At 35.0% G+C, this 26,485-nt stretch overlaps 1 protein-coding gene across 2 annotated transcripts; it reads right to left on the bottom strand.

Moving 5' to 3' along the window:
- Window positions 1-306: 306 nt before the first annotated feature.
- Window positions 307-8,907, bottom strand: LOC108474934 (crossover junction endonuclease EME1B-like). Of its 2 annotated transcripts, XM_017776993.2 has the most exons (12): window positions 8,460-8,907; window positions 7,614-7,769; window positions 7,376-7,461; window positions 5,989-6,171; window positions 5,752-5,905; window positions 5,557-5,666; window positions 4,610-4,785; window positions 3,980-4,043; window positions 3,742-3,860; window positions 1,996-2,085; window positions 1,555-1,669; window positions 307-682 (listed from the first exon to the last, which is right to left on the bottom strand). In XM_017776993.2, the coding sequence occupies exons 1-12, from the start codon at window positions 8,743-8,745 to the stop codon at window positions 509-511; spliced, it is 1,713 nt and encodes a 570-aa protein (XP_017632482.1). In that variant the 5' UTR covers window positions 8,746-8,907; the 3' UTR covers window positions 307-508. The 2 variants fall into 2 exon arrangements, with proteins under 2 accessions (XP_017632482.1, XP_052875598.1); XM_053019638.1 differs by lacking the exon at window positions 7,614-7,769 and having other exon boundaries at window positions 8,460-8,905.
- Window positions 8,908-26,485: the final 17,578 nt, after the last annotated feature.

Genomic DNA, 26,485 nt, shown 5'->3' on the forward strand with positions numbered 1-26,485 from the left:
GAAAACAGAGGTAGAGCACTTCCCCAATCCTAAACCAGCCCCTAGGTAATGAAAACCAGAGGAAAAAAAAGGCATTTCCCAAATCTAGGTGGAATCAAAAAGGGAAGCCCGAAACACTGTCCCGGAAGAAGAAAAGATTACTGATTGAGAGAATTTCAGAAAATTTGAGAATTTCGATGGGACGAAATCCCAAAGGGATATGCCGCCCATTGTTTTCTGTTGTACACAAACTATTATTTGGACCGACAAGTGAAGCTCATTTGAAAACTTTCGTTAATACTGTACGTCAATGATGTATTTTAAAGGTTGTAGACGATAAACATAATAGTTCTAAGATTACAATGAAAATAAAACATTAATATAAATTCACGAATTATCAATGAATTTTACTCCTTATAATGGCTACCAATATACTTGATATTGACACCCATTTTATCCACATGATGCAATCATTTATCTTAAAAGCTAGACAGAAAAATAAGGAAAGCAAACAATAAAAGTTCGAGTATCAGTAATGTGTGAAGAAATCAGCACCATCCTCAATATCATCAGTTTTGACGCTTCCACTCTGAGCCATGAGTACTCTATAGACTCTCTTTGAACAAATCTCACCTAATCTTCTGTCATTACCTAATAACCCTTCTACCACCAAGTCCTTGAGCAGAAATTCCTTGTCATGCACCTGCCATTCCAATACAATACCAAAACCAAATGACTCAACTTAGTAATGCTCCCATTGGATAAATGAAATGTAATACTTCACTTGGTAGGAAGAAAGGAAATGAAGAGAATGGATCAAAGATGAGGAAATGGAACTTCGTCTTCCATTCTTTTAGTAAGTTGTTACAAAGGAAATAAGTTACATTTCAGACAAGGATTCATATGGAAGGTTGAAATTCCTTTTGTCTTTTTAATCATTCGGTCCAGAACCTTACATAGGTGAACAGCAATGACCTAACCATAAATGTACTGAAAAGTAAATAGAGTCAAACCCCTAGAAGAAATGCCTTAAAATATATTGTTCATTACATGATTTTGCATGAAGAATCAAATCTGCTAAAAACCAATTTCTGTTTGGGATTAATTCTTGGTGGTAGAAGCATTAATTCTTCTATCACATTAGTCATGTCTTTGATATTAGCCCCCTCGCTGATTGAGCTTTAGCTCAGTTGGCACCGTTGTTATTGTAACAACTAGGAGGGGATGGGTTTGAGCGCACTTAAGCATATTTTTCTTCCGATTTAAGGGTTGAGAAGGGTTATGGGTAGAAGTAGGCATTGTATCAATATATATTAGCCCGCTCTAAAAATATGCCACATATAGTAAATCTTAGGCCCTTAAAAACCATAAATGCTACCAAAGGTCCAAAAGTAAACTGAGAATCCTGAAATAGAGATAAACAAAAAGTTTGTCTATGGCAAAGTACAGTTGCACCTGTTTAGCTTCAAAAATCTAAGGCTGCTCAAAACTGAAGTTGGAAACATGGCCATTGGCCATTCATAATGTGACATCAGTGGAAACGCTTTATAATATAAAGAGGGCTGTTTGACTTACTGATTTAGTAGGGTCCATGTAAACGTGCAAAAGGGATTTCATGGTAGGGTACTTTCTCCCTATGGCAAGAGCATATCGTGGCTGGACCTTTGGGATGGCGAGCAAAGCTTTTAACCTGGATGTGAAAAGCTAAATCAGCAATAAAATGCAATGCACAAAAAGAAAGAAATAATTGCAGTCAATGCAGGTTTAAAAGTAGGTTATAATTGCAGAAAAATATATAGAATTATGGAGAACCATTTTCTCTTTTTCTTTTTGGCCACCAGTACCAATAACTACTTTAAATGCTATGTTCACAGTATCTGATGTTTCTCAACTAACAAATGGGAGTTAATTCATATTCTCTTTCTGAACAATTATGGCATCACATCACCAGAATGAACAAATTAAGGGCAAAAATAGAAACAAATCAAACACACAAGTGTTGGAGATTTTACTCACCACAAGTTCCCCTTTATTAAATTCTTGTCAATAGAATCCTTAGGAATAAGGGATCCATTAGCACTTACACAGAGTCGCGTTAACTTCTTTCTGCAAACAAATACATAAACTAATTTAGCAGACAGAGAAGTTTGCTCAGTGAAGGCATTGATAATATTTGAACAGACTATGACACTAAAATATATGCATCTATAATGCTTTCCAATTTTACAAAATAGGCCACTGAACTTTTCAATGCAAACAAAAACTGCATATTAGATTCAGAAAAGTGATAGGGTATGAGGAATGTAATTATTTTACCAATTTCTTGTTAGAATATTATTTAAAACTATTTCCAACCATCTAAGAAGCCTGAGGATTCTTTTCTCAGTGCCCACCATGAGCTCAAATTTACCACAAACAACACCAGTCCCAAGAGTTGCTAGCCTAGCAAGTAAAATACCGTACAAGTAACCAGTATCAAACATTCTCATGATTCTGAATGCATTACATGTTAATTTTAATCATTGGATAATGTAAACAGAAAAAAGAAAGTGATCACATAACTTTTGTAGCAATTTAAAAGTTATACACAGAATAACATTGATTCATCATTCATACCACTTATGTCCATATTCAGCACCAATAAAAATATAATTCTTGTGACACTGAAGAAGGGCCCCTTTGTTTTGTTTTTCTTTCTTTTCTTTTTTTCTTTTCATTTTCCTCAAATATTTCAATCAAATTTATGTCACCAACCTAGGGAGTAAAAGAAGCCAGTTGTGGAGCTTTGTCAACTAACCAATTGGGAAATATAACCCTGGCAAGTGGCAACTACTTGGGGTAACATTGCATTCAGTATTGCAATCAAAATCAAAGCAATCTGATACAGCAGCTCAAGGATAATGCAAATTTACCATTAATGAGTCATAAATTTTATGTCCCAGGTCCTCCTAAATGTGGATCAATCTATAGACTTTTCATAAATGACAACAGGTAAACATTTTTATCCTTCCATCTAACAAGATAGAGGTGTCATTGATGCAATCTGTCACCACATGATGTATCCTCCAATATATAAAACTAAAAAGAGCAGAAGTTCTTGTAATCTGTTCAGAATGTTGATTAGTCATGCCATGCCTATAAAAGTGTGGCATAAAGTTTGGTTATTGGATGGTGGATTAACATTCCACCATTGAATAATAACTGTACTGTAAGATTTATGGGCACCAAAGATGTAACTAATTGTATGGCCATTATGACTTGTAAGAACATTACATCTAATAAGTATGCCGATATAAACTTAAAACACTACACAAATTGAGATGGTATAAGAAGGCACAATGTAACAGTTATCCATGAAAATGGCATAGACCAGTCCACTACAACATTGATAACTTTGCCTATATAGCTTTAAGGGAATGAATGGCATATTGGCATAGTACATTCCCCTTTAAACTCAAAATTTTAAACATTTCTGTATGAGTAGTAAGTTGCCTGCTGAAAGTGATAGGAACAAGTGCAGGTAATTGATTTCTACATTTTAAGGGAGCGTGGTGCATTCAGTTACCAGGCAACCAGCACATCTTATGGACTTTAGGAATTACTTTATAAGAAGCAACATAATCAATATCTATTCCCATTATTTCACACAAGCAGGTTAAGGCAAAATAATGTAATGTGACCTCAAGACTAACAATTGTCTCTATGCTATAACTGAACTTGAGTTATTGACCTTAAAATTCATTTTGAAATCTAGAGTGGTACCTGAATTGGCACGAGGCTAGACTGCATGTCAAACCAACAACATGTTCGGCCAGTTCAGATTCATCTGCACATTGCCTAGAGTGTACCCTTGCATAATATGTAGTCAGCTTTGCCAACACCTATAAAACAAAATTCAAACAGAAAATGAGAGAAAAAAATGATATTAAAACAATATACAGAAGCTAAAACGACAATATCATTAGACATGATTCAATGCATATGCAGTTAGAAGTTTGACCTCCTCAACCAGCGGACGTCTCCAACCACTATCAATTGCAGGGTTCTTGTATTGTTCATTTTCCCTAAAACATTGCCAAGATCCATATTGAATTTCATCACATTATTTAAGCATCATGAAGTAGCCAACAAAAAACTACAAATCACTTCATTATCAATTATAAGCAGAAAAAGACAACAGAACCACTTATGAAAAAAATAACAAAACTATTTGATTGAAAATTTGTCTCTCAAGTTTATGAACATTTCTTAGGTCTAATACAGTTTCATCCAACCTGGAATTTTAACATGTTTTTCTCTATCAACAAATGTCTATCAAGACAGCATTAATGATATCATAAAATTTATTCACTATCTCATCTTAAAAGCCAAAAGAGGAAAAATAAAATACTATCTTCCTACAAAGATATGGTGCAACTTCACAAGTAATAATCACATAGGGAGAAGGGGGCCAGGAAAGAGAAAATAATACAAATGGAAATGGCAGATAACAAAACCACAACATAATACAATAGCATTACTAGCAAGAAAACTGCATCCAAAAGGCATGAATTTGAGAGAGGAATTACAAAATCATCAAAAACAACAAGGGTTGAACATCTATATAAAGGTAAAGTTCAGCAACTCTGACCTTTTATTGATGTATGCCAATAGTCTATTTGTAAGATAGCAAACTGTATACGATGGATATTTACTTCGAACTCTAGAAATGTGATCCAAAAGTGTGTCACTAGTTACTAGATCACAAAACTCTGCAGCCTCAGATACAATTAATACATACTGAATCTCTAGTCCATCAGGAGAAAGCTGCAAAAAGAAAAGCAGATGATCTATGTCAAGAAACAGTTACTAAAGGTTTTCTTTTCTTTTTTGTTTACAAGCAAAGAATTGAAAAATACCCAACTGATAGATAGAAGAAGCAAAACTCCCAAATTAAAAAATATTTTGAAAGCCTGTTATTGAGAAATTATTTTTGCCAGAATTTATCAGTAACATACGATACAATGTGTCTTCACTATACTGAATATCATCTAAAAGCATATCTTTGCACCTTAGAAGCACTAAACCTAACCAACAATTGCAACATATTTGACAGTCAAGTTCAGCATGAAAAGTCTAGGAAAATATAATATGTCTAAATTTTTAAAGGTGAGCCCAGCCAACATGATTAGGTAATAAGGTATAAGCTACACAAAAACTAGAGTCCAATGGTACTAAGCAGTTAACACCACCATATCAAAAAAATTAACCAAAATTTTCAAGTAAATAAATAGAAGGAAAAGAGAAGAAAAGAAGCAGAATTAATTTAAAAGCTCACTGTGATCCTGAGGCCATGGATGGTTAGTACAATATAATATGTTATAGACGACATTTAAAAAAAATCAACTCAAACCCACCAGTGTAAAGATAAATTAAATTCTGACCATAGAATTAAGAAATTCATTAAATCCAAGCTGCTAGCATAAAATTACCAAGAGATTCGGATGAAGGGTATGAAAGGCATACATATAAGGGTAAACTACAACAAAAGGCTGTGCAGGATATCAGAATTTGCAAAACTTCAATCCAACTTATTACCTGTGAAATATGTTCGGGAACTGTCATGGTCCATACGATTGATTTTTCAATTGGATTTGATGTTATGCGATATGTAAGGCCTTTATCAGCCAACCTTGAAAGTAAATGTCCTACATAAAAGCTAGGGAATTTCTCACGATATGCATAAGTCAAATTTTATCATGAATAATCTAAGAACATCAACGAAGCCCTTACCTCCTATTGACCCTAGTTCAACCACCTTAGTATCAATTTCAGCTACAATAGATTTTAGAGCAAACTTTCCTTTTTCCCATTTCTGCCTTTCTTTCTGCAATTTTTTTAACTCAACAGCTTCAGCTTTCAAAGCAGCTTTTTGCAATTTCTCTTGCTGCATGTTAGGTTTTGATGAGTTATTTATGCAAGAGAAGTATAAAAAAGGTAACAATAATTTGTAATAAAAAAGGTACTAGCCTCTTTCTTTAGCTTCTTTTCTTCCAACATACGAGTCCGCTCCTCCTTCGTCATCTTTCTTTTTACCGTTGCTCCATTTGTGCTACTTTTCTTATCAGAATCAGCTTTCATTTCTCGATTCTGCTTTATTGTGTTCCCTATCTGCTCTAAGGTAAAATTTTCTTTGTCTGGATCATCATTTTCCTGATCCATTTCATCAAACTATATGTTTAATACAGCAGCCAACAATACCTAAAACCTAAGTTTCTCTCAAAGTTCTCCAAAATTTTATTAAACTTAGAGAATTCAAATAGATAAGCAAGTTAGGTCTGTGTGTAAGCAAGTGTATATGAGAGAGAGAGGAAGAGGGAGGGGAAGACGAGGACGGTGAAAATTTGCTAATAAGATGGAACAATAGCAAAATGGCTATGTTGCAAGCAACAATAAGAAAAATAAATTAAAAACAAAAGTAAAGTAAGAAGGAATTGAGGAAGCATCATGTAGGACCTGAAACTAAAAGTACCAACAAACTCAAAAATAACCAGATGTAAAACAAAATGCAGATGGTCCTTAAAGTCTTCAACCTTGCCAACCAAGTGCATGTTCAAACTTCTAAATCTTCCAATTGTCTATTATTCTCTTTCATCCTTGGAGTTCAAGAAGAGGAACACATAACTTCTTCAAGATTAAACTCCAAGCCTTACAATACTCCCTCTCAAATCCATCAATGGCTCAATTACACTGCTTGCTCCCATGACATTTATAATGCCAAACAAGGAGAAAAGCAACAATCATGCAACTGAGAAGAAATAGAGAAATGAACTAAAAAGATGACCAACAATTAACCATGCCACACACACAAGAAAAAAACAAAATGTTTTCATTGTCATTTCATTTTTATCAAAATATAGCATGAAAACGACCTACCTCACTCTTAGACCCTCCTACCCTCTACAACAAACTTTAAGTCAATGTTCCAAGTTTCTACCAGGCTCATAACATCACAACATTCACCGCTCCAAAAATCTGAACTAAAAGGGGAATACTCATAAGTGTTGCCGACTCAAAGTTCCAAGCAAATTTGCCTAAATGGGTCATAGGTTTTGATTTAAAGTCCAATTGATCAATTAAGAAAAGAAAATGAATTTAGATCACTATCATCCAATACAATAAGAACCAATAAATTTCCTAATGCTTAAGTTGGCATAACTGTCTAAGTGTATTTCTCGTGTGATCTTTTTTATGAAAATATATATTCAAATATATTAAGTTTTTGAAAATGTTATCAATATATTTGTTCAGCACTTCAAATACATGTTTGGCTATGCTTTGAAATTTGGAAACAACACGACAGCAACCTGTTTGGCTACTTCAGAAGGTGAGTAATGCATCATTTATGTAATCATACCTCAAGAAGTTGTGGATCACCATCATCCTCTTCATACAATGGCTGAGAAGAACTGTCCTCACAGATTTGGATTAGATTAGAACTCCCTGAAACATGATTCTTTATCTTCCATTAATATACAAGAAAACAGATTCCAAACTACTGGATATGCTTCCTTTGGCAATTTTCAAAATTGTAGCAAGGTTTCAAGAACCAGACAACCACATATAGAACAATTCAACAGACAGCATCAACAAACCTAGATGAGATTCATAATCAAAAACTCTAGAACGCCATTCTAACTCTTCGGACTCATCAATGTAGGAGCACTTTGATCCATTCTCCTGATCATTGTCCCTTTTAGAACCAGTTTCAGAATCATTATCAGATTCCAAACATATCAATCTGCTTATTCCTGTTAGGTAAGGAAACAAAGGTAGAAAAATAAAAGTAAAAATTATGCAGAAGGATGGTAACCCATCAGAGTTTCTTTTCAACCAACAAAAAACTTTGAAAAAAATTTGAATGAAAGATGAATCACTCCGAAATGACTCCAGATAGAAAAGCAATTAAAAAAAAATCAAAAAGAAACATAAAAGCATCACATGTTATTTTATCCAAAAACTGCTAATAGAATGAACCTCCTAAGTTTTAACTGCAATAAATATGTCAAAAAATTACACTTGTCATGATTTAGTAAAAGCTTTAATTTTATTTCGTTTTATCTTCGCTGCTTGCTTTTTGCTTCTACAAGAAAAAATGAAGTAAAAGAATGGCTCTGGATACAAAAGCATGTAACATTTTTGCATGATTAAAAGCTAAATATTTAACATTTCTTAACAACAAAATATACTAGTTTACTTTTATATAAAGCAAGCAAATATATGTTCAAATGCAGTTATATTTGAGCTATTTTACCCATTTTCATCATACACAGCTTTCATCGTTACCATTTGCTTTTGCATCAACATAAGACAAAATTACCAAAATTGAACCATCTCTATTTCAAATTAAAATGAAAACGAATAAATTCCAAACTGCAACCCTAAAATGAAGCCAAAATTCAACTAAAGAATGTGAGTATGTAAAAGAGAAAGGAATAGACCAGAGAGCTTGGCATCTCCAATTTGAGGATCCGAAGCCTCAATTGAAGGGTCAGCATTGGAGCACCTGACGACCGAAGGCTCTGACATCGGAGTCTCGGCCACAAAGGAAGGAGTGGAGCCGCAGGTGAAGGGGGGGGCCAGTGACGGTTTTTGCGGGGTAGGGTCATCGTCGAGAATCAAAACCGGAGGTAAATGACTGTCCGGTACGGTTCTGGGCTTCTTGGAGATGGAAGGGCGGGGGGTCTTTGGGTCGTCTCCATCGGATAGGATGATTGGATCCGACATTGAAGCTACTGTGCGCTGCTAATTGGATTCTGAAAATCAAAAGATTTATCCTTTGGGAGTGTTTTGCTTTCGGCTTCGAATAAGCGCGGGATCAGTGAAGAGAACGTCGCGTTTGGTAACAAAGATTAAGTTATCCTAACTTTAGTTAGCACTTAGGGTTCCCGCAAAAAGCTCAGCCCAAGTTTCAACTGTAATCCAATCTTAATGTACCATATGTTGGCCCAGATATTTTTATTGGGTTGATTTCTTAGATATGTAGTGGTATATCTTTTGGTTTAAATATGCAGAAGGTCATTATCCTCTTTTAAATTTTAGTCCCTATAATTTAATTTTGAGTGATTTAGTCCCTTTTTTATTTAAATCATTTTTTCAGATGTGGATTTTATTAAAAGATAAAATAATTTTTTAGCCTTCAACATTTATAGTTTTTTTTTATCAATTTGGTCTTTACTCTTTAAAAGTATATAAAAATTAAATGTTTTAAAAATATATGAAAAATAAACATTTTCTAAAAATTTCAATAAAATGTATTACTTTTTATTGAATGGTTAGGGTGAGTATTCGATTAAATTGAGTGAAAATATTTTGAGTTAATTGAGTTGACGAATCCTATTTTATCATCCTAACTCGATTTGAATTTTTTTCGAATTGAGTCGAGTGAAATGAAATTTGAGTCGAGTCGAATTGAATCGAGTGAAATTGTTTGAGTTAAATTGAAAAATTAAACATGTCAAATTAAAATTTTGTTACAGTATAACTAATTTCATGTTAAAGCACATAAATTTGAAACAATATATATTTGAAAAATGATTTAATATGATAAACTTGAATTATTAATTAACTTATTTAGATCCCAAAATTATAGTTTTAGAAAAATTTAAAATTTTAACTTTATTTGTATATTCTTTACAATTTTTAAATTTTTATATTTTTAAAATATAAATTTTAGAATTTTCATAAATATGTTGACTTGTAACAATTATTTTAAATTTTTGGGTAATTTTGTTGTAAGAGAGATCAAATTGCTTATTTTCAAAATTGATAGGGACCAAAAGGGTATTTACACCAATCTATTATTCAAATTATTTGAATTATAAAATTCAACTTAACTCGAACTTGAATTACTTATTCGGGTTGGCTCGAATAACTCAAATGGATTAACTCAAAATTTGAATTATTTTTCGATTTTTTTCGAATCGAATCGAGTTTTGCTCACGCATATAAATGATAATAATGTCTCACTAAACTTTAAGCTATTTTATTCAGTCAATATTAAATCAAATTTAAACAATATTATTTTATTTTAAATAAAATTGATTGTATATTAAAAAGATTTCAATATAAATTTAACTATAAAATATTAATATAATTTTTTTAAAAAAAATAATGAAGCAACTCTAAATCCATTCAAACTATGATCATTTGAAGATAGGAAGGGAGATGAGGTTTAATGATACTGTGCTTGTTCTTCCTTTTGGGGGCTTAATTTTGATTTTCTGCGAATTTTTGTACCGTGGTTTATTTTAGATTAGAACCAAGTTTTGTGTACATATATTATATATAAATTATAAGAATTATATGTATTAGAAATTTGATCATACGCTTATGCGATTATAAATCACTTATTTAGAATATAAAAGTATGTTTGAAAATAATATTTAATAAATAATGACATCACATATGTAATATATACAAAATTAAAATAAAAATTAGTTTTACTTGTAAGTAAAAAAATTTGAAATAGGTAAATACATAATATTAAAAATATTAAATGCACTCCAATTATTTATCACGTATTGTCATTTTTTATAGCACGTCAAAAGTTATAAAGTTAGTGAAATTCAATATTAAAATTCTATTTTTTTAAATTAAATATCGAGTTGACTTGTGACACCAATGCAATCAGTGACATTATTTATACCAGAAATTCTATCAAACGTGTACGCGGGTGAAAACCACATACTTAAAACATAGATGATTGTTTAAAAGTAACATACAATAAACAATTGAACGTATGGTTTAAAATTAATTGTTAAATTGATGAAGATGATAAATTGTGTATATGAAAGCAAAATTGTATAAAATATTTTAAAAGTTTTGAATGAGTGATAAATTTAAGGTTTTAGTAATCCCATTGACACGGTTTCAAATCCTATTATATACATATTTTAATTAGTCTTTGTTAAAATTAAAATATTAAAATATCCTTAAATAATATAACTTTTTAATTACGAATGGATATTTTCATATTTTATTAATCGAGTTAGTGACCCAGTTAAAGGTAACACCAACTTAGTTAGGAGCTTAATAATAAATATAGATAGACAATCGATAAAGGTAATAAATTATACATAATAAAATTAAAATATATATAAAATTGTTAAAATAAAGCTTTAGTTTAGTGGTAAATTAAATTTTTACTAATATAATTGGTGTGGGCTTGAATCTCATTATGTGTATATTTTTATTGGTTATTTTTAAGTGAAAAGACTAAAATACCTAAAATAATATTACCTATTTTAATTATGAAAGAATTAAGGGTAAAATTAACTGAATCAAAAGTTTTATTAATAATATAGATAGTGCTGTGAAAATATTCCTCTTATTTTTAGTCCTAGACGTATTATTAATGAAACATTGAATCCAAACTTGCTATCTTATAGATTAGTTTAATTAAAATCATTTGAATCGATTTAGAATTTGTATCATTATTTACAAATTGTTTAATATTAATATTTTATAATTAAATTTATATAAAAATATTTTTCATATATAATTAATTTGATTTAAAATTAAAATAAGTCTGTTCAATTTTGAATTAATATAGATAAGACAAATAACTCAAAGTTTGAAGAGACATTATTACTATTTATGGAGTAAATAACAATTTTTTAAAATATTTAGAAATTTTTATATTTTAATAATTTTTAAAAATATATTTTTAAATTTTAAAGAGTTTTTAATTTTCACAATTTTTATATTTTTATTGAAAATGTAAAAACTTTTAATTTTAAAACATTTTTTTGTAATTGTTTATATACTTTTAAAGAGTAATGATTAAATTGATAAAATTGTAAATATTAAAGGCTAAAAAGTTACTTTACCTTTTTAAACAACCACATCACCTAATAAAAAATATAGGGACTTAATTTCACAAGATATAAGTATAGGAACTAAATTTTAAATTTCGAAGAGTACAAGAACCTTAAACATATTTAAACCTATTTTTACTTCTATTTTTTGGGTAAATTACATTTTATCTGTAAATTATTAGCATGTTTTTGTTTTTGTCATCCAAGTATAAAATTTTCAATTTTATCATGAAATTGATTTTTGCCACTCCTTTATAAAATCAGTATCCAAATGAAAACATCACCTTTTTTATTTACACTTAATTTCCACTTAACAATCTTAATTTTATGTTTTATATTTTTAACATGCATAAAATTAATTAATATTATAAAAGGAAAATATAAAACCACGTTAACAAAAAGTAAAATGCAAAAGTTTGTATTAGATATTATAATGATTTTTAATTTTGTTATATATAATTAAGGTAAAGTTAATAGAGATAAATTAAATGCAATCTAGCAATTGAAGAGAGTTTCTAGCTACTGAGAATATTGATTTTTTGCATTTAATGCAATTTGTAAGGTCAAGTCTTGAGACCGATCTCAAGATTTAGAAGGGTGGTCTCAAGACTTGGTTAAAAAATAGACGCTAAAAAAGCTTGAATCTCAAGGCTATGAAAGCAAGTCTCGAAACTTTTAGAGCAAGTCTTGAGACTTTGCTCCCCTGAAACAAATTTTGATTATTGACTTTGTTTGTCTCGAGATTTTTCTCTTCTAAAGAAAAATTTGGTTACTGACTTGTAAAGTCTCGAGACTTAGCTGAAAAATTGCATGAATAGGCTTAGAAACACTTTTGAAAGGATTTGAAAGTACTCAAAATCTTTTGATAATTTATTCAAGGCATTTAAAAACTTGTAAATTTTGAACAGTTCAATAGTCAAATTATAACTACTTTAGTTAAGTGGTCAAAACAAAAATTTACCTATAATTTAATGACTAATGGTGTAATTTATCTAATAAATAATAATATTTAATTATTATTATGTATTTGCCACGTGGATGTTATTTAACACAATCCACTACAAAATATATATTAACAAGCACCAATTTTCTTATATATAATATATTATGAGTTTGTAAATCTATGCAATAGTATATAATAAAGGTTTATATATTTAGTTACCATAATCATTTAACTATCAATATAAATTTATCATTATTCAACATAATTAAAATTCTCTAAGCAGTTTGTTTCTTATATTTTGTTTTGCTTAGCGACAGTGTTAACCTCCAGGCTGCCTATTACCTGCCTTTTTTTTCTCCCATCAATCCTTTATTTCTTTCTTCTTCTCATTCACTACATATGTCTTCTCTCTTTTCAGTTTGCATATCTATTTTGTGGGTATCTTTGTTGTCTTTACAAGTTGTAATGGACAGATGATGGTGCCTGTTGTTTGCTAAAGCTCCACTGGCCACTAGTAGTTTTTCTTGGAAAGTTGGTGGCTCTTTTGCCAACTTCTTAATTTGTTTCTGGTTTGAGAGTATTCCAGAATAATAAATGATTTCACGTGTCGATTTAGACCCGTGTTGTCTTAAGTTTTATATTTTTTTGTTTGTTTTTCCATTGTTTAATAAGCCTTCAGTTTTAGAAGTTTTTGTTTACTCTTGTAGAACGTTTTTTAGTCTTGCTTATGCATGTTCTTTTAGTTTTACAAGTGATGTTAGGGATGATTTTGTTGTCGTCCTCTCTAGTTTGGTGAATGATCGGTTCTTTTGTCTATTTTTGCTCACCGCTTTGGACCATCCAGGACTGATTTTATTATCGTATTAAGTGCTAGCAATCATTTCAAATATGTCATGTTTAAGTTGTGACAAAACCAATTGTCAACGTGTCATAATGTTCTATTGATGTTGAGGCTAAAACCTTTGTTGAGTTGATGAAGCTTATCATTTATTATCTACGACGAGTGTTTGCTATTTTTTTCTCTCTTAAATTGTATGGTTACATTCATGGAATGATTAATTAATTTACCTTTAAAAAAACTAATATAAATTTATAGAATAACGAATACATACCCTTAAAACAAGCTTATTAGATTTGTAAAACAAACAAAATTAAAACTTGTCATAATTTTCAGTGAACTTACATTTTCTTTTTGTTACTCACAAAATGATTATTTAATTTCTTTTATTATTAGTTTTAAAATTGACATAATAATATTTTAACCCTCAACACTTATATATTGTGTCAATTTAGTATTGATTCTAAAAATTAATATTGATTCTAAAAGTTGAACCCTCAACATTTACACATTATGCAATTTGATCCTTTTACAATTTTGCTTTTCTTTATGACACTTTCCAACATTGTCCATGCATTTGATTCAATAAAAAAATGAACAACAAGAAGAAATAAAATGACCTCAAATTTTGAGAAATAGCCAACTCAATTGATTGAAAAAGATATTTGTTTCGTTAATTCAATCTAATTATAAGTCTAAAATTTAAATATATATATATATATATATATATATATATATATTTCCAAGCTTTGATTTACTTCATCAATGGTGATTAGTTCAAGCTAACAAAAAATTAATTAATTGTCATTGAGATGTATCAAGTTCTTAGGCATTTGATGTAACACCCCTAACCCCTCTCCGTAATCGGATTAGGATCACGGGAATTATTAACACTTCAAACAATTAATCAATCATAATTACACATATATACTAGCCATTAACAATATAATATACAGGGGCATCTCACAAATAAATCAAATCATATCATACTAGAATATTATACAATCGAATAATGATTCATGCTATGTAATGATAAACTTGGTCTTTCATTGCCTACACTTTTATCACTATTTATACATTGATAAACTTAGTCTTCCACTGTTTACACTCTTATCACGATTTATCCCTTCTTGAATGTTAGAATTCAGATACATACAAGACTATTCCAATTATTAGCATCAGAGTATTGGTTCATACTCCGACTACAATTGTAACACCCCTAACTCGTGGCCGACGCCGGTGTCGGACACGAGGGGTTAACGGCCAAACCCTCTCAAGATACAAACCAATTTGACATTACCAGTCAGGCTGGAAAACTGCGTCCCCGTCGCCTTAAAAATCATATCTCGAGTTTCAAAACTCGGAAACTGGTTTCGTAAATTTTCCCTGAATTTAGACTCATATACCCATCCATGGATTTATTTCTAGAATTTTTGGTCGGGCCAATTGGTACAGTTTATTAGTTAAAGTCACCCATGTTACAGGGATCGACTGCTCTGACCTTTGCGCGTTACAACTTGAATATCTCTCTGTACAGGGCTTTAATACTGGTGCCGTTTGTTTCTAATGAAACTAGACTCAAAATGGAATCCGTACATATAAGGCATGACTCCTAATTCTTTCTGGATAATTTATGGTAAATTTTCAAAGTCGCGTCAGGGGACCCAGAAACCGTTCTGGCCCTGTCTCACGAGAACTTTAATATTTCTCAGTATACTGCTCATATGGTCGTTTCGTTTCATCCATATGAAAATAGATTCATCAAGGTTCAATTTCATAATTTACCCACTATTTAATTCTACTTCTACTATTTTTAGTGATTTTTCAATCTCATCTCACTGCTGCTGTCCGCGACAGTTACTGCAGTAGACTATGCCAATTTCATGAATCTTTCCTTGGCCTTAATCATCCATCATACATGACACAAATTGTGGCCACCTTATCAAAATTAGAGTTTCTAAGACTCGTGGCTATAGGTTCTAGCATCCCACTCGGCGACCACATAGGCCATTTTCACAGGGCTTAAAGTTTACAACCCACAATTCGACAAAATATAATAGCCTATACATGCCAAATGTTCTTCAACAACGAAAACAATACCACAAGATTTCAGCCGGTGTGATGACTTCAACGACGGTCCCGATCACGCAAGCAATACGAATCCGAGAGACCTAAAATGGGTGACAAGAAAAAAACCGAGTGAGTTTACAACTCAGTAAGTCATAAGCATTCATCAATCCACTAATAAAGTCACTACAACATGTACAAAGAAACGAGGCTAGGTACTCATCCATATCGAATCTATACCATAATACCTCGGACCTTTCGGTCCAATCTCGCACCAAGTCATACATCCACATTTCATATTCTACACAACAAGATAATCGAAGCATTTTTTTTACATTAACTCATTTTCCAGCACAACCATACAATTTCAATCATCACATAGATTTAAGGCTTACCAATTCAACCCCAAGCATGGACGTATTTTCTATTCATCATGAGCTCGAGGTACTTACCCGATCCGCTGTCCGGATTAACTCGATAATGTCGCACACTCAGTGCCAATTGTAATACAAGAGCATATAGTGAATCCGCACACTTAGTGCTATATATTTTCAGCTCGCACACTTAGTGCTATATAATTTTCAGCTCGCACACTTAGTGCTATATAATCAAACTCGCACACTTAGTGCTGTACAATTTAAACCCGCACACTTAGTGCCAATCTTGTCACCGTGTCCATTTATACCCGCACACTTAGTGCCGAGACCAATACCTTATGCATTTTGCTGCCTTTATACATTCAACAATGGCATCATTCCATACACATACATTCCCATTTACACATCAATTCATTTAAACACAATTGTGTATATATTATGGTCATTTACATCAACACCAAATATATGCTTAATGACTTACCTTATATTGGATGAAACGATTTCCAATCGACTACTCGATTATCTTTCCTTTGCCTTTGCTTGATTCTCCACCTCTAGCTTCTTAAGCTTAATCTAACAAATAAATTGGTTTTATCATTTGAGCATCGGAAGAGGAATTCAAGATGCCTAGCCAATATATAAATATCTACTCATTAGGCATCAAAGTCGCATATGTACAAAATCATGAATCGAACTCAACACCTTAGTTAGTATTCCTCTTAGCGAATTTTCTAAGCCAAGAATAGGCATCAATATGCTTGCCTCTAACCGAATGCATGCACACCAATTTCCCTCATGTGGCCGAATATGCATGTCCATGTTGAGGCCGATTATGCACTTAATACCACACAAAACAGCATGCATTTTACTAACTAACGCATTACATATTGTAGCTCAATACACATCTCTCATGTACTACATAACCGAAAACATCATCCCAAGCAAATATATACCTTGAAATAGTATATATGTCATACCAATTCATCATGTGCAAACACATATTCAAAGCTCAAATCTTACCTACCATGCAACATGCATGAATCATACTTGTGGATATACCATGACCGAATACATCACAACACCATCATTTTGGTCATGATTAAGCAAAGAACTTAATGTCTCACTCAAAAATACTAAAAAGAAAGTCCAAGAGCCATCAATCCCCATCACATACACCATTAACAAGCTTCATATTTAACATGCAATGGCATTAACACAAAATCCACCTTGGCCAAATACCATTTCCATGGCATAACAAGGATTTGAACCATGGCTAACATGCACATCAAGTTAGCAACCAAAACAAGCATGAATCTCATGACACAACCTCAAACATACCTTAATCTTGATGCAAGTATAGCCAAATCTCCTTCTAGTTCTCTTCTAAACCAAGCATGAAGCAAAAATCCTCCCTTTTCCTTAGTATTTTCGGCCAAAGAAGAGAAAATGGATGAACAAAATTTTTCTTTTCTCTTCCACAATGCACGGCAAGGGGGGTTTCACTCACACACACACATTTTTTTTTTTTCTTTATTACCCATACTCATTTGTTTATTGTTTCTCCTAGTGCACCAACAAAACATGTTTCATGACATGTTTAGCCCATGATTCCTTGTCATGGCGGCCACTTCATGTTAGGGGAAATTTGACATGCAAATCCCTTATTTTTGCATGCATTATCAACTAGTCATCCCACATTTCCCCATCATACTTTCAATGTTTACTACTAGGCCCTTTCTAGTGAAATTCACATTTATAACTCTAAATCGAAACATCAAAATGTCACACATGAATTAACACATATTATAGGCATCAAAATAAATTATAAATTATTTTTATGCCTCAGTTTTGTGGTCCCGAAACCACATCCCGACTAGGGTCAATTTTGGGATGTCACAACTCTCCCCCACTTAAGAAATTTTCGTCCCAAAAATCTTACCGAGAAATAGGCTCGGTATCGCTCTCTCATAGAGTCCTCAAGTTCCCAAGTGGCTTCTTCAATTCCGTGTTTATGCCACAACACCTTCACTAATGGGATTTTCTTGTTTCGTAGGTCTTTTACTTCACGCATCAGAATGCGAACCGGCTCTTCTTCATAACTCAAATTAGGTGAACCTCGACCTCGGATGGAGGAATTACGTGCGTCGGGTCGACCTATATCGTCAAGCATCGAAACATGGAAAACGTTGTGAATCTTTTCGAGCTCGGGGGTAAAATTAATCGATGCGCTCATGGCCCAATTCGTTCGAGATACTTCATACGGACCGATGAACCTCGGACTCAATTTGCCCTTATGGCCAAATCTAAGCACCTTCTTCCGGTGAAACTTTGAGAAATACCTTGTCTCCAACCCGATATTCAATGTCTTTCCTTTTCAAATCCGCATCGACTTTTGGCGATCCGTAGCGACCTTCAAACTTTCACGAATCACTCGAACTTTTGCTCGGCATCCTTCACCAAATCAACCTCAAGAATTTACCTTCACTAAGTTCACCCGAATAATGGGGTACGGCATTTACGACCGTATAAAGCCTCGTAAGGCGCCATCTTAATACTTGATTGAAAGCTATTGTTGTGCGAATTCAATCAAAGGCGATACTGTTCCATGAACCACTAAACTCAAGGATACAACATCTCAACATATCCTCGAGTATTTGAATTATCCGTTCGGATTGACCATCGGTTTGGGGGTGAAAGGCGGTCTTTGAAATGCAACTTGGTACCCAAAGCTTCTTGAAATTTCTTCCAAAATCGCGAGGTAAATCTCGGATCTCTATCCGACACAATAGAAATCGGTACCCGTGTAATCTCACAATCGAGAAACGTACAATTCGGCTAGTTTATCCAATGAAAAATCCGTGCGCGACGGGATAAAGTGAGCCGACTTAGTCGGTCTATCAACAACAACCCAAATCGCATCCTTCTTACTAGTGACAATGGCGGCCGGACACAAAGTCCATTGTGACTCGATCCCATTTCCACTCGGGTATCGTGATCGGTGAAGCAATCTCAAGGCACTTGATGTTCCGCTTTCACTTGTTGACATATTAAACATCTCAAACAAAGTCGGAGATGTCCCGTTTCATACCATGCCACCAAAACCAACGTTTCAAATCGTTGTACATCTTCGTACTCCGGGTGGATTGCCATTCGGCTACAAAGGGCTTCGTTCAAAATTATTGGAATAAGTTCAATTCTTTGGGACACACAGACGACTTCGAACCTCAAACAATCGTCATCATCGATTTGAAATTCGAGTCCTTGTTCGAACACACTCATCCCGTTTGCAACCAACTCATCGTCGACTTTACGAGCTTCACGAATTTGACGTATCAATAATGGTTTGGCTTTCAATTCAGCTACTAACACATTGTCGGGTAGGATAGACAAGTGTACATTCATCGTCATAAAGCAAATAGTGATTTCGGCTTAAGGCATCCGCAACCACATTAGCCCTTCCCGGTGATAATCAATGACGAGCTCATAATCTTTTAACAACTCGAGCCATCGCCTTTGTCGCAGATTTAAGTCTCTTTGGGTCATCAAATATTTGAGACTTTTGTGATCCGAACACACATGGCACTTCTCACCAAATAAGTAATGTCGCCATATCTTTAAGGCGAATACGATGGCAGCCAATTCGAGATCATGGGTCGGATAATTTTTCTCATGTGGCTTTAATTGCCTCGACGCATAGGCCACAACTCGCCCTTCTTGCATCAATACGCAACCCAACCCAAGTAGGGATGCGTCACTATAAATGACAAACTCTTTGCCCGATTCGGGTTGCACTAGAATTGGGGCTTCAGTCAAATAAGCTTTCAGTTGATCGAAACTTTTCTGACATTTCTCCGTCCATTCGAACTTAACATCCTTTTGGAGTAGCCGTCATTGGCGTGGCTATCGTCGAGAAACCTTTACAAATCGTCGGTAATAACCGCAAGCCCCAAAAAGCTCCTAACTTCGGTAACATTCCTTGGTGGTTTCCAATCGACTATGGCGAATTTTGTTCGGGTCCACCGATACCGTCACGGACACCACGTGCCCCAAAAGCTAACCTCTTTCAACCAAAATTCACATTTATTGAACTTTGCGTATAATCGCTTATCTCGTAAGATTTGCAACACTAGCCTCGGTGTTCAAGATGCTCGGTTTCATCTCTCGAATAGACCAAAATGTCATCGATAAATACAACTACGAACCGATCCAAGTATGGCACGAAAATTCTATTCATTAAATCCATAAACACCACAGGGGCATTAGTGAGCCCAAACGGCATCACCAAGAATTCAGAGTGACCGTACCTCGTTCTAAAAGCGGTTTTGGGTATGTCCGATTCTCGGACCCTCAACCGATAGTACCCGACCTCAAATCTATCTTTGAAAACACCGAGGCTCCTTTAATTGATCAAACAAATCGTCAATTCGTGGCAATGGATATTTATTCTTTATCGTCACTTTATTGAGTTGACGATAGTCGATGCACAACCTCATGGTTCCGTCCTTCTTCTTCACAAACAATACAAAGCGCCCATGGAGAAAAACTCGGTCGAGCGAAACCTCTATCCGTCAATTCTTGCAATTGAACCTTCAATTCCTTTAATTCCGTTAATGCCATACGATACGGGCTATTGAAATCGGCGTAGTACGGTACAACTTCGATGCGAATTCCACTTCTCGAACCGGTGGCAATCCGGTAACTCCTCGGAAAAACATCTGAATACTCACAAACCACTGTACCGATTCGAGTTTCCTTTCCGTCTCTTTACTTCCAAACACATACGCAAGGTATGTTTCACACCCTTTTCACATACCTCCGGCGGTCATAGAAGATATTATCATTGGCGCTCCTTTTAAATCAAGAGACTCGACTCGGACTACCTCATTATTTGCACTCCTCAAATCAATGGTTTTCCTTTTGCGATCCACTCTTGCATCATGTACGGTCACCAATCCATACCAAGAATAACATCGAATTCATTAAATGGTAGAAGCATCGGATCGGTAGGAAAACAGATTCTCGAATTATTAGGGGCATCTCTTGCACACTTTATCAACGAGTACGTGTCGACCCAAAGGGTTTGACACTCGAATTATGAACTCGAGACTCAACAGGTAGAGTCTTACGGATGCTAAGGTTTCACATACATATGAATGAGTAGAGCCGGGTCAATCAATGCAATCACACTAGTATCAAAGAGAGTAAAAGTACCAGTGATAACGTCGGGGAGGATGCCTCCTCTCGTCTTGCGAATGGCATATGCTCTAGCAGAGTACGGGTCTCGGATCGGACAGCCGTATTAGAGGCTCCTCTCGATTACCACCCCTACCTCCAGAGATTCTCGGGGCCTACCTCCACCGTCGTTCCACTAGGTCTTGCACCTTGCGTCTTATTCCTCTCATCTAGCTCCGTGCAATCTCTAATGAAGTGGTCCTTGAACCGCATCCATAACAGGCCCTATTAATGACTTACCCCAACATTCACCTAGGTGTCGTCTTCCACATTGGGGGCATTCAGTCTCTCTTGACGATTATTGCCCACACTAGCTATCAAGTAGCTCGGAGTCCGTCAATGGTCGGGCTCTAATGGAAATTCCCGCATCGTCCTCGACTTCTTGGTGTCCTCCACGAACCTCTCTACAGCCGAGAACGGAGCTTTACTCGTCGATCTTTTACGGTAATCTCTTGCTTCAAATTCAGCCTTCTTCTTCTCCTTCCCAAGTTCTTCCGCCTTGCGAGCTCGTTAGACTAGTGTCACGAACTCCTTTATCTCCAAAATTCCCACTAGTAACTTTAACTCTTCATTCAATCCTTCTTCAAATCTTTTGCACATCGCAACCTCATCAGCCACACACTCCCGAGCCTACTGATTAAGTCTTACGAACTCATGTTCGATTCAGATCTGATCATACGGCCTTGCTTGAGTTCCAAGAACTCCTTACGCTTCGATCAATGAACCGTTGACTAATATATTTCTTCCGAAATTCGTTTGAAAGAAATCCCAAGTAACTTGTTCCTTTGGGACTATGGAAATCAAGGTCCTCCACCAATAGTAGGTGAGTCTCGCAACAAAGATATAGCACACTTAAGACATTCATCGGTGTGCATGACAATTCATCAAACACTCTAATGGTGTTATCAAGCGAACTTCGGCCCTTTCGGCATCGTCGGTAACTATGGCCTTAAACTCCTCGCCCCACGCTTCCTAATCAAGTCCACAGGTGGTTTACTCAGCCTCACAGGATCGATGGCGATGGCATTACGGGCTCTTGGGGTGGAGTATTTAAATTCGAAATGGTTGGACAATAGGGTCGGTTCGGGCATATTATGCGACCCACTCATTCATCATGGTGAAGAAGGCTTGTTTCGCCCTTCATTTTGATTATTCGCGGATGACCGAGGCTCAACAGCGGTGTCCCTTGTGCGGAGCAGCCGCTACACCTTCAACGTCATCCGCCAAGGGTCTCTATCCCGGGTTCCATTGCTATTTAAAATAAAAATTTCAACCGTCAAGTCATCACATTATTCAAAGACTAACAATTTGGCATGTATAGCTAGACTCACACGCGCTATGGTAGTCCTAGAACCGACTAAACCATAGCTCTGATACCAATAAAATTGTAACACCCTAACTCGTGGCCGACGCCGTGTCGGACACGAGGGTTAACGCCAAACCCTCTCAAGATACAAACCAATTTGACATTACCAGTCAGGCTGGAAAACTGCGTCCCCGTCGCCTTAAAAATCATATCTCGAGTTTCAAAACTCGGAAACTGGTTTCGTAAATTTTCCCTGAATTTAGACTCATATACCCATCCATGGATTTATTTCTAGAATTTTTGGTCGGGCCAATTGGTACAGTTTATTAGTTAAAGTCACCCATGTTACAGGGATCGACTGCTCTGACCTTTGCGCGTTACAACTTGAATATCTCTCTGTACAGGGCTTTAATACTGGTGCCGTTTGTTTCTAATGAAACTAGACTCAAAATGGAATCCGTACATATAAGGCATGACTCCTAATTCTTTCTGGATAATTTATGGTAAATTTTCAAAGTCGCGTCAGGGGACCCAGAAACCGTTCTGGCCCTGTCTCACGAGAACTTTAATATTTCTCAGTATACTGCTCATATGGTCGTTTCGTTTCATCCATATGAAAATAGATTCATCAAGGTTCAATTTCATAATTTACCCACTATTTAATTCTACTTCTACTATTTTTAGTGATTTTCAATCTCATCTCACTGCTGCTGTCCGCGACAGTTACTGCAGAGACTATGCCAATTTCATGAATCTTTCCTTGGCCTTAATCATCCATCATACATGACACAAATTGTGACCACCTTATCAAAATTAGAGTTTCTAAGACTCGTGGCTATAGGTTCTAGCATCCCACTCGACGACCACATAGGCCATTTTCACAGGGCTTAAAGTTTACAACCCACAATTCGACAAAATATAATAGCCTATACATGCCAAATGTTCTTCAACAACGAAAACAATACCACAAGATTTCAGCCGGTGTGATGACTTCAACGACGGTCCCGATCACGCAAGCAATACGAATCCGAGAGACCTAAAATGGGTGACAAGAAAAAACACCGAGTGAGTTTACAACTCAGAAGTCATAAGCATTCATCAATCCACTAATAAAGTCACTACAACATGTACAACAAACGAGGCTAGGTACTCATCCATATCGAATCTATACCATAATACCTCGGACCTTTCGGTCCAATCTCGCATCAAGTCATACATCCACATTTCATATTCTACACAACAAGATAATCAAGCATTTTTTTACATTAACTCATTTTCCAGCACAACCATACAATTTCAATCATCACATAGATTTAAGGCTTACCAATTCAACCCCAAGCATGGACGTATTTTCTATTCATCATGAGCTCGAGGTACTTACCCGATCCGCTGTCCGGATTAACTCGATAATGTCGCACACTCAGTGCCAATTGTAATACAAGAGCATATAGTGAATCCGCACACTTAGTGCTATATATTTTCAGCTCGCACACTTAGTGCTATATAATTTTCAGCTCGCACACTTAGTGCTATATAATCAAACTCGCACACTTAGTGCTGTACAATTTTAAACCCGCACACTTAGTGCCAATCTTGTCACCGTGTCCATTTATACCCGCACACTTAGTGCCGAGACCAATACCTTATGCATTTTGCTGCCTTTATACATTCAACAATGGCATCATTCCATACACATACATTCCCATTTACACATCAATTCATTTAAACACAATTGTGTATATATTATGGTCATTTACATCAACACCAAATATATGCTTAATGACTTACCTTATATTGGATGAAACGATTTCCAATCGACTACTCGATTATCTTTCCTTTGCCTTTGCTTGATTCTCCACCTCTAGCTTCTTAAGCTTAATCTAACAAATAAATTGGTTTTATCATTTGAGCATCGGAAGAGGAATTCAAGATGCCTAGCCAATATATAAATATCTACTCATTAGGCATCAAAGTCGCATATGTACAAAATCATGAATCGAACTCAACACCTTAGTTAGTATTCCTCTTAGCCGAATTTTCTAAGCCAAGAATAGGCATCAATATGCTTGCCTCTAACCGAATGCATGCACACCAATTTCCCCTCATGTGGCCGAATATGCATGTCCATGTTGAGGCCGATTATGCACTTAATACCACACAAAACAGCATGCATTTTACTAACTAACGATTACATATTGTAGCTCAATACACATCTCTCATGTACTACATAACCGAAAACATCATCCCAAGCAAATATATACCTTGAAATAGTATATATGTCATACCAATTCATCATGTGCAAACACATATTCAAAGCTCAAATCTTACCTACCATGCAACATGCATGAATCATACTTGTGGATATACCATGACCGAATACATCACAACACCATCATTTTGGTCATGATTAAGCAAAGAACTTAATGTCTCACTCAAAAATACTAAAAAGAAAGTCCAAGAGCCATCAATCCCCATCACATACACCATTAACAAGCTTCATATTTAACATGCAATGGCATTAACACAAAATCCACCTTGGCCAAATACCATTTCCATGGCATAACAAGGATTTGAACCATGGCTAACATGCACATCAAGTTAGCAACCAAAACAAGCATGAATCTCATGACACAACCTCAAACATACCTTAATCTTGATGCAAGTATAGCCAAATCTCCTTCTAGTTCTCTTCTAAACCAAGCATGAAGCAAAAATCCTCCTTTTTCCTTAGTATTTTCGGCCAAAGAAGAGAAAATGGATGAACAAAATTTTCTTTTCTCTTCCACAATGCACGGCAAGGGGGGTTTCACTCACACACACACATTTTTTTTTCTTTCTTTATTACCCATACTCATTTGTTTATTGTTTCTCCTAGTGCACCAACAAAACATGTTTCATGACATGTTTAGCCCATGATTCCTTGTCATGGCCGGCCACTTCATGTTAGGGGAAATTTGACATGCAAATCCTTATTTTTGCATGCATTATCAACTAGTCATCCCACATTTCCCCATCATACTTTCAATGTTTACTACTAGGCCCTTTCTAGTGAAATTCACATTTATAACTCTAAATCGAAACATCAAAAATGTCACACATGAATTAACACATATTATAGGCATCAAAATAAATTATAAATTATTTTTATGCCTCAGTTTTGTGGTCCCGAAACCACATCCCGACTAGGGTCAATTTTGGGATGTCACAACAATTATCTTTTTAATTTATCTTCGATAATGTTAGTAGAATGCACCTAATATAGGTTTGCTAATCCATTCCAATTCAGAGCAAAAGTTACTCTTACAACCCATATTACGAGTCTATGGGACCCTAAAAGTAGTTTAAAAATAGGCAGTGACTAATTTAAAACAATTGTGGAAGTTTAGGAAATAATTACAAAAATTCTGATAAATGGGTCACACGGCCGTGTGTCTAAGCTGTGTGCCTCACACAGCTGAGACACACGCTCGTGTCTCAGGCCGTGCAACCTTCAAACTAGGGACACATGATCGTGTCCCAGCCTGTGTCCTTACCCGTGTAACTCATTGACTTGGGTCACATGGCAGTGTCACATGTCCGTGTGCTAGGCAATGTAATTCTTGAAATGGCCCCACACGTCTGTGTATCAGGCCGTGTGCTAAATGACTTGCACCCTAAGCACTCAACAAATGACACACGGCTGTGTCACCAAGCCGTGTGTCTCACACGGCCAAGTCACACGCCCGTGTGGACCCAAAGTGTACCTTAAACAACAAGTTTACCATTTCCTACTTGCTTCGGCATTAAGCAACTTAAAAACCAATCATTTAACCTATTCAAAATACGATCAAACATACTCAAAATATGCCAAAACAATCATCCTAGGTGCCTAACCAATATACCATC

Source organism: Gossypium arboreum, chromosome 10, assembly GCF_025698485.1.
Source record: "Gossypium arboreum isolate Shixiya-1 chromosome 10, ASM2569848v2, whole genome shotgun sequence".
NCBI classification, from domain to species: Eukaryota; Viridiplantae; Streptophyta; class Magnoliopsida; order Malvales; family Malvaceae; genus Gossypium; species Gossypium arboreum.